The 12,420-nt window shown below is 40.3% G+C and overlaps 1 protein-coding gene across 5 annotated transcripts in view; it reads right to left on the bottom strand.

The window, feature by feature from the left end:
• The window catches only part of LOC124619665 (mannosylglucosyl-3-phosphoglycerate phosphatase), a 219,864-nt gene that overhangs the window by 107,880 nt on the left and 99,564 nt on the right, over positions 1-12,420 (bottom strand). For all 5 annotated transcript variants that reach the window (XM_047146203.1, XM_047146197.1, XM_047146198.1 and 2 more), the window contains one exon: positions 2,430-2,552. In XM_047146203.1, the coding sequence (XP_047002159.1) occupies positions 2,430-2,552 (123 nt within the window). The remainder of the gene's footprint in view (positions 1-2,429; positions 2,553-12,420) is intronic.

The raw sequence follows: 12,420 nt of genomic DNA, 5'->3' as shown, positions 1-12,420 counted from the left end.
TGGTCTTTTTCACTGACGCACATGTACATTACCATGAGGGGTGAGGTACATGTACACACGTGGTTTCCGTTTTCAATTACGGAGTGGAATAGTGTGTGTCCTGACATGTCAGGTCAATAGATGTTCAATGTGGTGGCCATCATTTGCTGCACACAACTGCAATCTCTGGCGTAATGAATGTCGTACACGCTGGAGTACATCTGGTGTAATGTCGCTGCGGGCTGCCACAATACGTTGTTTCATATCCTCTGGGGTTGTAGGCACATCACGGTACACATTCTCCTTTAATGTACCCCACAGAAAGAAGTCCAGAGGTATAAGATCAGGAGAACGGGCTGGCCAATTTATGCGTCCTCCACGTCCTATGAAACGCCCGTCGAACATCCTGTCAAGGGTCAGCCTAGTGTTAATTGCGGAATGTGCAGGTGCAACATCATGCTGATACCACATATGTGGACGCGTTTCCAGTGGGACATTTTCGAGCAACGTTGGCAGATCATTCTGTAGAAACGCGATGTATGTTGCAGCTGTTTGGGCCCCTGCAATGAAATGAGGACCAATGAGGTGGTCGCCAATGATTCTGCACCATACATTTACAGTCCACGGTCGCTGTCACTCTACCTGTCTGAGCCAGCGAGGATTGTCCACGGACCAGTAATGCATGTTCCGTAGATTCACTGCCCCATGGTTTGTGAAACCCGCTTCATCGGTAAACAGGTAGAACTGCAACGCATTCTCTGTTAATGCCCATTGACAGAATTGCACTCAATGATTAGAGTCATCACCATGTAATTGCAGATGTAGCGACACACGAAACGGGTGAAAGCGCTGACGATGCAGTATGCGCATGACACTACTTTGACTCAGTCCACCGGCTCTCGCAATGTCCCGTGTACTCATGTGTGGGTTTATGGCAACAGCAGCTAACACACCAACTGCACCCACTTCTCCCGTGACGGGCCTGTTACGGACCCGTTTGCGTGCTACGACCATACCTGTTGCATACAGTTGGCGGTAGATGTTTTGCAATGTACGGCACGTTGAATGCTCTCTGTCCAGGTACCGTTCTGGATACACCCTGCAGGCTTCAGCTGCATTTCGTCGACACTCACCATATATGAGTATCATCTCCGCCTTTTCAGAGTTCGAATACAACATGGTCACAGTTCCCAAAACACTACACTATCACAGACGTCTGGTAACACGGTGTAGTACAGTTGGTCTGCGTGTGGAGACGAATGCAGAATAACAATAGCAGCAAGCGCTACATGTAGACACTGCGACAGCCAGACCAAACCACAACAGTGCACTACAGCCACACTCGTAAACACGGTCGTCATCGTAAACATGTCCCTGCAGATGCTGCTCGCCGACCGTGGCCGTGTTTGTTGCAACACGCAACTGAACGTCGGAGGTTTCAAGCGTCAACTTTAGGTTACAATATCTCCGGATGTAATTAACATTTTACAATGCAACAAACGGCACTGATTACGTATTTGTTTCTATGTTCAGATGTGCTAACAAAACTAACGTGGTTCCATTTAAAAAAATGTAGGTTTGTGTTAAAAAACATACTTCCGTGCATTTTTGTATGGTTTGTATTAAACAATTACACTAGCCCCTCTCCTCATGTTCGGTCTGTGGAATTGGTTCATCAGTATTTGATGTGGTTTACGAAATATATCCAGCGGTAACGTTAGGTGACTCACCCTGTATATTTAGTTGCAACCAGCTAGACACCTGCCATCAAAGTACCAGTACTTCAAAGTAAGTAAATGTGTTAAAGGCACATTTCAGTATATGGGATTTAGAATCATCTTGTACATTACCCATCACTTGAATGACAGACCGATGATATAAGTTACTCATTTCTGGGCCTATTTTGTACCCAGGTGTAGAGGGTTCAGGGACATGAAAACAGTCAAGTTGATCACTGTTGCAGTACTACTTTATCCTTTACAAATACTTGTAATTACTGCCTATGATAACAGCATTCTCCTTTTAAAGGAAAACAGTTGCACAGTTTCATTTAAATAATTGCCTAAATAACTCTGCTGAAGCCATTGTCATGAGGTGGATAACTTCATCTAGAAGTTTCACATCCACTTGAAATGTTTGACAAACCTACATGATACCAGTTACTCAGTTTATTGAATTATTTGGTTGTGATATCTTAAGATAATAGTTTTACACAATCATCCTTAAAACTGTATGTAAGTTCATCATACCAGAATGTAGACTGGCCACACCAATTGAGACAAGTAAGAAAAATTTGTAATAATTCCAAAATCTTGCACATCTTTAAATTTAGTGACTTTTCTTAATATTGCTCTGCTGTTCCTCAAGTTTTTCAGTTACCTCTGAACACATTGTTATAAAACCACACACACGTATTAGCTATTTTGCAAAAGAAAATCCAACTAATTTACCTGTCTAATGTCATAAATGTGATCATGTCCTCCCAGAATCAAATCAATTTCTTCAACAGCTTCAGCAAGTTTAATATCATTTGGCATTCTCATATGAGTGAGTGCTATAACATAGTCACAACCCTGAAATAGTAAATAAATTTGACTGAGCATAGTTGACAAATGCAACAGAAGTGCAATTATTTATGTTACAAGACCTGTTGTGTGAAAATACAAATTACTGAACACAACATATGTTAGTTACATTACATAATAATAATCTGAAAAGAACATCTATATAACACTCATTTGTTTGAAGTTCACACAAATAATCAAGGAGTCTACACTGCATATAAAGTGTATAAATTCAACAATTTGCTATTTCACATCACTCCCTCTCGAACTGTCAACAATATTTCAGACTGAAGCACATGCAACATCCAAAGTGGTTTGTGACTGTAGGTTTACTCAGACGGCCCCATTTCTCCAAACAATAGGATCAATATGTTGTCTGTTCATAAAGTTAGCACAATCAGTACTATAGAGATTGTGGAAATGAAAAGAAGCACAGAATTAAGATGATTCCTGTTTAAGACTTACCATCTCAGAAATTTTTAGCAGTATTATACCAACTCAACACACAAAAAGAAAACCAGTTCAGTATGAAGTACTCTGGCTCTAACACTCAATGTCTGCACTTCTGAAACGATATCCTCAATTTCAGCTTCTCTGATAGTGCATGGTTTTTAAACAGGGATCCAGCATGTTTGGATCAATCAGGACATTATATCATAGATTTGTAGAACGAGAGGGTAAGAATGCTGACTAGATGCCAATAGAATTCACTTACTAAATTAACATTTAAGTTCCATCAGGAATTCACTTTTGAAGCACATCTTTCAACATCAGAAATCAGCTTCAGAGAGAGAGAGAAGAAAAGAAAAAGAAGAACTAAGGTCGAATACCAGAAATGAACACAGAAGTGGGATTGGTGAAAAAGAGAACTATGTTCATTCACTTGTCAAGAAAGAAGAGCTACAAAGAATATTTACTTCCATGATGGAAAATTAGCTATACCAAGAGAAAAGTTTTCAATCAAAAAGTAACTATACCATTTTCATAAAGCATTTTATCCAACCTGAGCCATTAAGAATGTTTACGATGAAAGTGCCTTAACAGTACTTGAATTAACATATTAACTGCACCATAACCACCTCAATTATTATCTAAATTCTACACTTGTCTGACAGAATATACATGAAAATGCTGCTACTGCCTTTACTTGAATTCAATGCACTCTCATTTTCTGCTGTTACAATTTCTGTGTGCTACACTATATGGAAATAAATGATCCATAATGTAATAACAGATAAAGCAAATAATATCCATGTTGATTATATATGACAAGTCACAACTGGGTGCCAGACTGGGCATCACACCTAAAGGTAATGTATTACCAATTACATTTCCTGAGCACACCTTATGGGTGAGTGCTTAGCTTCAACTTGCCACAGACAAGTGAAAAAATGAGGAGAGACCTGAGGCAAGTTGTAGTTTTCTACTTGGTACATGACGTGTGCTCTGAAAGAGCAAATGATGACTGTGTATCCATAATCAATTCCAGCACACAGTTTTGACTTGTCAAATGTAGTTGCCACAGCATATACCATGAAAAAAGTAGAATAACTGAATCTCAAAATGATTTTAGAAAAGACACTTTGCCTCTGACTGCAACTAAAAGGTCTTCATTTTATTTAGACATTATCAATTTCGAGACGTGTATCTGATACTTACACATATGTGATATGCACATTATATAACTATGTATTGTTGACATAACTGATTCACAAAATTGTGTTCTGTCAAACAGGGACATTTAGCATGACTCATGAAGCAAACAGCCACTGAGGGAGTGACTTTGTCAATAATGCTAAAATAAAATGAAGACTATTTAATTTTAGCTGGGGGTAAAGTTTTTTCTCTTAATTATTGATATGGCTGTGTTACCTACCGCTATATCAGCAATGGAAAGCTATAATACACCTCAAAGTAATATCTACTTACCAGATGGCAGCAAACTAACAGACCAACACAGGCTTGGAGACTCATAACTTATAGAACCTAGAGTTCATTCATTCAAGAAAAGAGAATGGAAAAAGTTGACAGAAACAGGATACTAGAAGAATTAGACACCAAAGACACCCAGTAGCTCGGGTCGAGGGAACCATTATAGAACAATGTTGCTGATGTCCCTTTCATCTTGTCCTGTTGTGCCACCTTACCCATTCTATCTAGCAACTTATCATTGTACACTATCTTCCCTCAAAGCCTTTCCATCTCTCTTTTGCTGAAGAAACGATTGCCAGGTTCTGAAGCAAGTGATTACCTACATTTTTGTAAGTCTGCCACTTTGCTGATATCTCACAAGTAGATATATTTCCTATACTTGTTTGGTTAATGATTATTCTAAGTTATTTCTGTGTTTTATGCATCTTGTTTGGAACAAAAGACACACGTTGGTGTATTGAAGGTTTATTACTGAGTTCCACGTACCTTATTCTCCGGCAATCCTGATAGTAAAGTAACAACAAATTAGTAATGTAACAACAAATTGTACATAGAAGACAATGTCACAGTCTTCCATTACGCAATATCCTTAGTGTTTTACCAACCTAATCAATCCAGAATGGCTGTAACAAGTACCATCAGAACTTTTGGTTCATGAATGCAGCAGTTGTTACGCCCTGAAGCACCCTACATGATGTGGATTCTTAGAACTGGAATGATATCAGATGTTGCTGGAGGAGGATTATGAGGAGGCCCTTTTGAGTTTTGCTTACATTTCCTCACACTGCAGTCAAGGAAATGCCTTCCATTATGCCTACAATAGAAGACAGATGACTTCAGAATTTCATGTAATCTGATACTGCAGCACGACAGTATCTTGGCCACTTCTATAAACACGTCGCCACCAAGTTAAAAGACTATCCTTCTTTGGGTACTAATAGTCAGTTTGAATAGCTGTCAAAAATTATAATATCAGTTTATAATCTTGCTATGATATCCAATATATGTGTACATAGTTCTTATTTAAATGTATGCAATTACGTTGTAGGTGAATCAGAATTATTTCATATTACAAACACAAATTTTAAATTTTTTCAGTAATTTAACCCTATTAACTTCACACAGGGAGGCACACAATAAGTTGTTGACAAGATTTGTAATCTATTGATGTAGAAGTAAAGAATACAGCTTGGAAATACAACCTAATGAATCACATGTTCAATATGACTGCCATTTTGGTTTACAACTTCTTCAAGTCACACACGTGCATTTGTGACAACTCTCCGACAAATATTCTGGAATGGTGCGGCATAACTCCACAATGATGGCTCTAAGTTGCACTGCATTTTTGGGTTCTCTTTAAGCAACCGCCAAAGGAAGAAGTCATGTGGGTTAATGTCTGGGCTGCAGGGCGGCCACATTCCTCCTCCCACATAATGTTCTGGAAATCTGTTTGACAATACCCTTAGGCCACGTCTTTTGTGTAGGAAATGAAGCACAACGTTGGCACTATGGGGGCACACTCCATCCTGCATGAACAACTGTGTCTGCAGTGGAAGATGTGAGGCCATGAGTTGAGGAAAGAACTGGTTTCGCAGCATGTGTCAATAGTGTTCACCAGTTACTGTAGCATCGAAGAAGAACAGACCAATGATTCCATGGCTTGACATCCCGACCAACTCGCACACTTTCTCCCCATAGGTGCCTTTCGTGTGGATTATTTGCTAAGGTTCATGTGCCCAGAATCGAACATTCTGTTTGTTCACATCACGGTTCACGTAAAAGTAAACTTTGTCAGAAAACCATGTGTTGTGTAGCACTGCCTCTTGGTCTTGCTCGATTGCCCACTTTGCAAACTGCAGTCTCCACTCCTTATCTCCTGCAGTAAGCTTATGTGCCACAATCATCTTATATGGATACCAGCGAAGGTCAGATTGAATAATTATTTGTACAGATCGGCGTGAAATTTCCAACTCTGCATTGGCTCTTCCTGTTGATTTACTCGGACTAAGAGTCAAAGCCACTCAAACTGCTTCAATATTTTGTGGCAACTGTATGGTACGTGCATGACACTCCAGAACGGATCCAGTACCCTCAAATTTTTTATGTAATCTGTGTATTGTCTATGGGCTGGGAGTCCACCATGTGCCAAAATGAGCACGAAACCTTCTCTGTGTCAATCTAACACTGTTCGTCACCACGAACAGTAACACAGTAACACCTTTTGTGCAATGGTCAACCGTCCTCTGTCCAACCATCCAACTGAAATGGTGGACCCACAACGGAAGTGATGAACTCGCAATGACATCTCACATAATTTCCATGAACTGCACCAAGTTGAGTGCACAATTTGAAAGCTATTGCCCAATAGTATAGTTGTAGGATCAAAATTCAATTGGTGACTTATCATGTGCCACCCTGTATTCTTTGCAAGACTCTGTCATGATGGCTGATGCTGCTTTTCATTCTCTGTTGCATAAGAGGCATTCAAAAAGAAATGAGCCGGAGACATAATTACAGAAACCAGTACCTGTGTGTTAGAAGTATCGACCCTGGCTGTTCAGAAACTGTGACAAAAGGTGGTGAATGGCTGTCTCATGAAATTCCCGGGACTGCGATGTTAACCAGTTCCACACATACAGCTGGACAACGTCATCCGAGGTGAATTTTTTGCCCCTCAGAACCTTTTTAAGGGGACCAAAAATGACGTAATCACAGGGAGAGAGGTCCGGACTGTAAGGAGGGTGGCTGAGAACCTCCTATTTTAATTTCTGTAGGAGTGCCGTGACTTTGTTGGCTGTATGAGGCTTTGCACTGTTCTGGAGCAGAATGACCCCACGGGTGAGATTGCCCGGTTGTTTTGATTTGATAGCTTGGTGAAGGGTGGTCAAGGTTTGCAAGTAATACTGGGCATTCACTGTTGTCCCATGCAGCAGGAAGTGAATCAGAAGGGGGCCATCTTGGTCAAAGAAGAAAGCCAGCATAACCTTTGCTGCACTCATGTGGACGACAACATCCAGCTGTACATGAGGGACTGGTTAACATCGCAGCCCCGGGAATTTTATGAGACAGCCATTCACCACCTTGTGTCACAGTGGGGTAGTGTATTTACTCGAATCTAAGCCGCACTTTTTTTCCGGTTTTTGTAATCCAAAAAACTGCCTGCGGCTTAGAATCGAGTGCAAAGTAAGCGGAAGTTCTGAAAAATGTTGGTAGGTGCCGCCACAACTAACTTCTGCCGTCGAATATATGTAGCGCTACAAAGGCATGCGTTGCAGGCATAATGATAAATACTGGCGCCAAAACCTCTGAGTCAGTAAATAAATTAAAAAAAGGTGGAAGACGAGCTTTTTTTCTCCGCCCCCAGTTTCGACCACTGCATTTTCATACGTTATCCAACGAAGTAAATACAAATTCCGTATTGTTCATCTTCGAATGCAGCAGCATTTCGATGTACTATGAAAATCCGAGTGGCAAGACTGTTTGGGATGTTTATCAATATGGCCAACGCAACATTCTGATTTTTTCCTACCTGTGAGAAGAGATGGTTGCTAATAGGAACTTTTATGAATTATGAATCACATGCAGTATTCTCTTCTCCATAAGAATAATACGAATATAAACATTTTGCCATGTATTCTTTCGTGTTTGCTACTATCTCATTTAAATCCGGTCTGCTTAATAAACTATGAAACTAGTGTGAGACAACAGCAAACGCGGAAGAATATGCATATCATGTCATGTTTATATCCGTATTATTCTTATGCCTAATAGTGATACAGTCAGAAATGAAGCACGGCAATTGACTAGATTTTTAAATCGAAGATGACTCTAATTTCTGTGCAGAATGTAATGTACAAAAGAGGCGTCTGCAAAGATTTTCAAACGGCGAAAAATTTTAGCTAAACTCTTGTTCAGAACATCTTCTACCATACGCAGTCTATTATTTGGTTCTTGTTGATCATTATCAAAGAAAGCAGCAGTGTAAGTAACTACAAATAGCAGTCTCTTGCTATTGTTTCGCTAATGAGACAATTCCTCTCTCTTTTTTTTTTTTTTATCGTAAGCAGCGGTAGCGCGCACAAAAGCAAGCCATGCCGCGAGCGACGACAGGTCGTAAACACACATTATCAGAATGCGACGAACAACACATGACACACTACAATAACGCATTTTCAGCTTAGAGTGACGTAAACACCTGTAACAAAGAGAGCAGCACCTATCAGATCAAAGAAAAATAAGCAATCGATTCAAACCAGACGAAGCACGTGAAAAAGAAGGGTATCCGTATAAATACAGACGGAGCGAGTGACGCATAGCAATGGCTACCTGGTGAAGCTTAACTGCTAAGCTTACGACCCGAACTGAACTACTGTAGCTGTATCGTCATTCATTCGACCTAAATTGTGTCTCATATTACAATGGACCAATTTTGTTTCGATTTGGAGGTGCGGCCTAAAACTTTTCCCTCCCTTGAATTTCGAGTATCAAATTTCAGGTGCGGCTTAGATTCGGGAAAATTTTTTTTCCTTGATTTCGAGTCTCATTTTTTAGGTGCGGCTTAGATTCGAGTGCCGCTTAGATTCGAGTAAATACGGTAAGTGTCTCAACAGCTAGGGTCAATACTTCTAACAAACAGGTACTGGTTTCTGTAATTATGCCTCTGGCTCATTTCTTTTTGAACACCCCTTATATGTTGCAACAGGGAGGATGAGATTTGCACATGCACACAACAATGAGTAAGCTCAGCACACTTCCATCACACTATCTGAACCACAGTAAAATGCATAAAGGACAATTGCCACCAGTGCAATAACTTCTACAAAATATTGATGTATTAAATTTTCTGCACTAAAAACACTCAACACACATTTTTATTCGCGACCATGTCGCAGCTTGTCAACATATATTTTTCTGTGTCACTTGCTGCTACTTTACTAGTAACAAAATGAACGAGTGAGAAAGAGTTTCACACATAGCCCTGAGAAATCAGTTTGGAAGACTTGTTCTAAAGAAGCACCTACAGTGACATCTGTATGGAGGCTTAAGGAGTCACTTACAAATACATCCTTATCATTTGCAGTTGTTACAATCTTTAAAGGCTACACAGTATGATTTACTTGTCAACTTTGAGAACGAAATGTTGCTGCATGATGATTCAGATTTTGTGGATAGTCTCATTTCCAATGATGAAATGACATTTCACATAAGTGGAAATGTGAACACACATAATGTGCACATCTGGGGGTCAGCAAATCCCCTCAACATGGTACAGTACCAATGAGGCCATCCTAAATTGAATGTTTCTTGTGTCATATCCCAGTGGAAAGTTTATAGGTCTTTCCTTTTTCGTGAAGCAACTGTAACTGGTGTTCCTTATCTTGATGCGCTAAAACTGTGGCTATTTCCTCAACTGGAAGAAGCTAAATCACAGAACTTTACTTGGCAGCAAGATAATAGGCATAACTCAGTACACGATTGGTTAAACTATGTTGTACCCAACTGCTGGATTCACTGCAAGGGGCCTGATCACAGAGCTCATTTCACATACTCTCTAAGTTCACCAGACCTGACAACAATGTGATTTTCACCTTTGGGTTTTCATATAGGATCATGTGTATGTACCTCTATTACCAGCTCCTCTGCTTGAATTTAGAATCAGAACTGAAGTAGCTGTTGCAACAATTACTACACACACACACACACACACACACACACACACACACACACACACATATACTGATCACGGTTTGGGAAGAACTTGCCTCTCACCTCGATGTGTGCAGTGTGATGAACGGTGGTCGCATTGAGCAGTTGAAAGGAAAACTGTTTGATTTATTCTTTCAGTTGATGTATTATTTATAATTGTGAGTTGACTATAATAAATGGTACAAAGTGTTAAAACCTGGACATTCATTCTGAAACACCATGTGCTCTAAAACTTGGACAATCTGACATCCATTAGCTGGGACTTTGGCTATTTTTCTGAATATGGTTTTTAAAAATTTCAGTTCAACTAAATACTTTTATTATATAAAACAGACTTGACACTAGGTGCTATATAAATGGAGCACAGAAAGTTCTGGCAGAATGCAAATAGCTTAAGAGCAACTTTTAATAGTTTTCAGATGAATCTTTTTCCAAGCTAGCATGCACACATATGCACACCTGTACAGCCACACTGTGCCAGCTGAATACACAATATTGGGACTGCAGTTCTGTAGGCATATTGGCTGAGGGGTTGTGTTGGGTGGAGTGGATGAAGGGAGAAAAGAGGCAGAGAAGGAGGGCCATGGTTGACGAAAGGTAGGAGTGTGTGTGTGTGTGTGTGTGTGTGTGTGTGTGTGTGTGAGAGAGAGAGAGAGAGAGAGAGAGAGAGAGAGAGAGAGAGAGAGAGAGATGCCTGGAATCTAGCAAAGTTTTTAAGTACTATTTGTGTGCCTTTCAACAACTCAATGCCTCTAATATTCATTAACTTGTTACCTCATTTTTAATTATTTACAAAGTTGACACACAATATTAGTCTCTTCTGAATGGTACTGTTGTAAACTGGGTGATTACAATAAGCCTGATGAGACAAATGTCAGTATGCATAAGGTTCTAATATATGGAATTCTTGATGTGGTCATTTGAATTCCATTTCATTGCTATGGTTGTCCTATTACTAACAGATAAGTTATGGTAATTAGTATAGATTGTCATCTTTTAGTAATAAAGTAAGTAATTCCTGTGCATTTTACTGAAAAGTGCTCCTGAGAGTTCCAAGCAAATACATCTACATCTACATTTATACTCCGCAAGCCACCCAACGGTGTGTGGCGGAGGGCACTTTACGTGCCACTGTCATTACCTCCCTTTCCTGTTCCAGTCGCGTATGGTTCGCGGGAAGAACGACTGTCTGAAAGCCTCTGTACGCCCTTTAATCTCTCTAATTTTACATTCGTGATCTCCTCGGGAGGTATAAGTAGGGGGAAGCAATATATTCGATACCTCATCCAGAAACGCACCCTCTCGAAACCTGGCGAGTAAGCTACACCACGATGCAGAGCGCCTCTCTTGCAGAGTCTGCCACTTGAGTTTGTTAAACATCTCCGTAACACTATCACGGTTACCAAATAACCCTGTGACGAAACGCGTCGCTCTTCTTTGGATCTTCTCTATCTCCTCCGTCAACCCGATCTGGTACGGATCCCACACTGATGAGCAATACTCAAGTATAGGTCGAATGAGTGTTTTGTAAGCCACCTCCTTTGTCGATGGACTACATTTTCTAAGGACTCTCCCAATGAATCTCAACTTGGTACCCGCCTTACCAACAATTAATTTTATATGATCATTCCACTTCAAATCGTTCTGCACGCATACTCCCAGATATTTTACAGAAGTAACTGCTACCAGTGTTTGTTCCGCTATCATATAATCATACAATAAAGGATCCTTCTTTCTATGTATTCGCAATACATTACATTTGTCTATGTTAAGGGTCAGTTGCCACTCCCTGCACCAAGTGCCTATCCGCTGCAGATCTTCCTGCATTTCGCTACAATTTTCTAATGCTGCAACTTCTCTGTATACTACGGCATCATCCGCGAAAAGCCGCATGGAACTTCCAACACTATCTACTAGGTCATTTATATATATTGTGAAAAGCAATGGTCCCATAACACTCCCCTGTGGCACGCCAGAGGTTACTTTAACGTCTGTAGACGTCTCTCCATTGATAACAACATGCTGTGTTCTGTTTGCTAAAAACTCTTCAACCCAGCCACACAGCTGGTCTGATATTCCGTAGGCTCTTACTTTGTTTATCAGGCGACAGTGCGGAACTGTATTGAACGCCTTCCGGAAGTCAAGAAAAATAGCATCTACCTGGGAGCCTGTATCTAATATTTTCTGGGTCTCATGAACAAATAAAGCGAGTTGGGTCTCACACGATCGCTGTTTC

Source organism: Schistocerca americana, chromosome 6 (genome assembly GCF_021461395.2).
Source record: "Schistocerca americana isolate TAMUIC-IGC-003095 chromosome 6, iqSchAmer2.1, whole genome shotgun sequence".
Lineage (NCBI taxonomy): Eukaryota > Metazoa > Arthropoda > Insecta > Orthoptera > Acrididae > Schistocerca > Schistocerca americana.
This window is presented reverse-complemented; position numbering and strand designations above follow the sequence as displayed.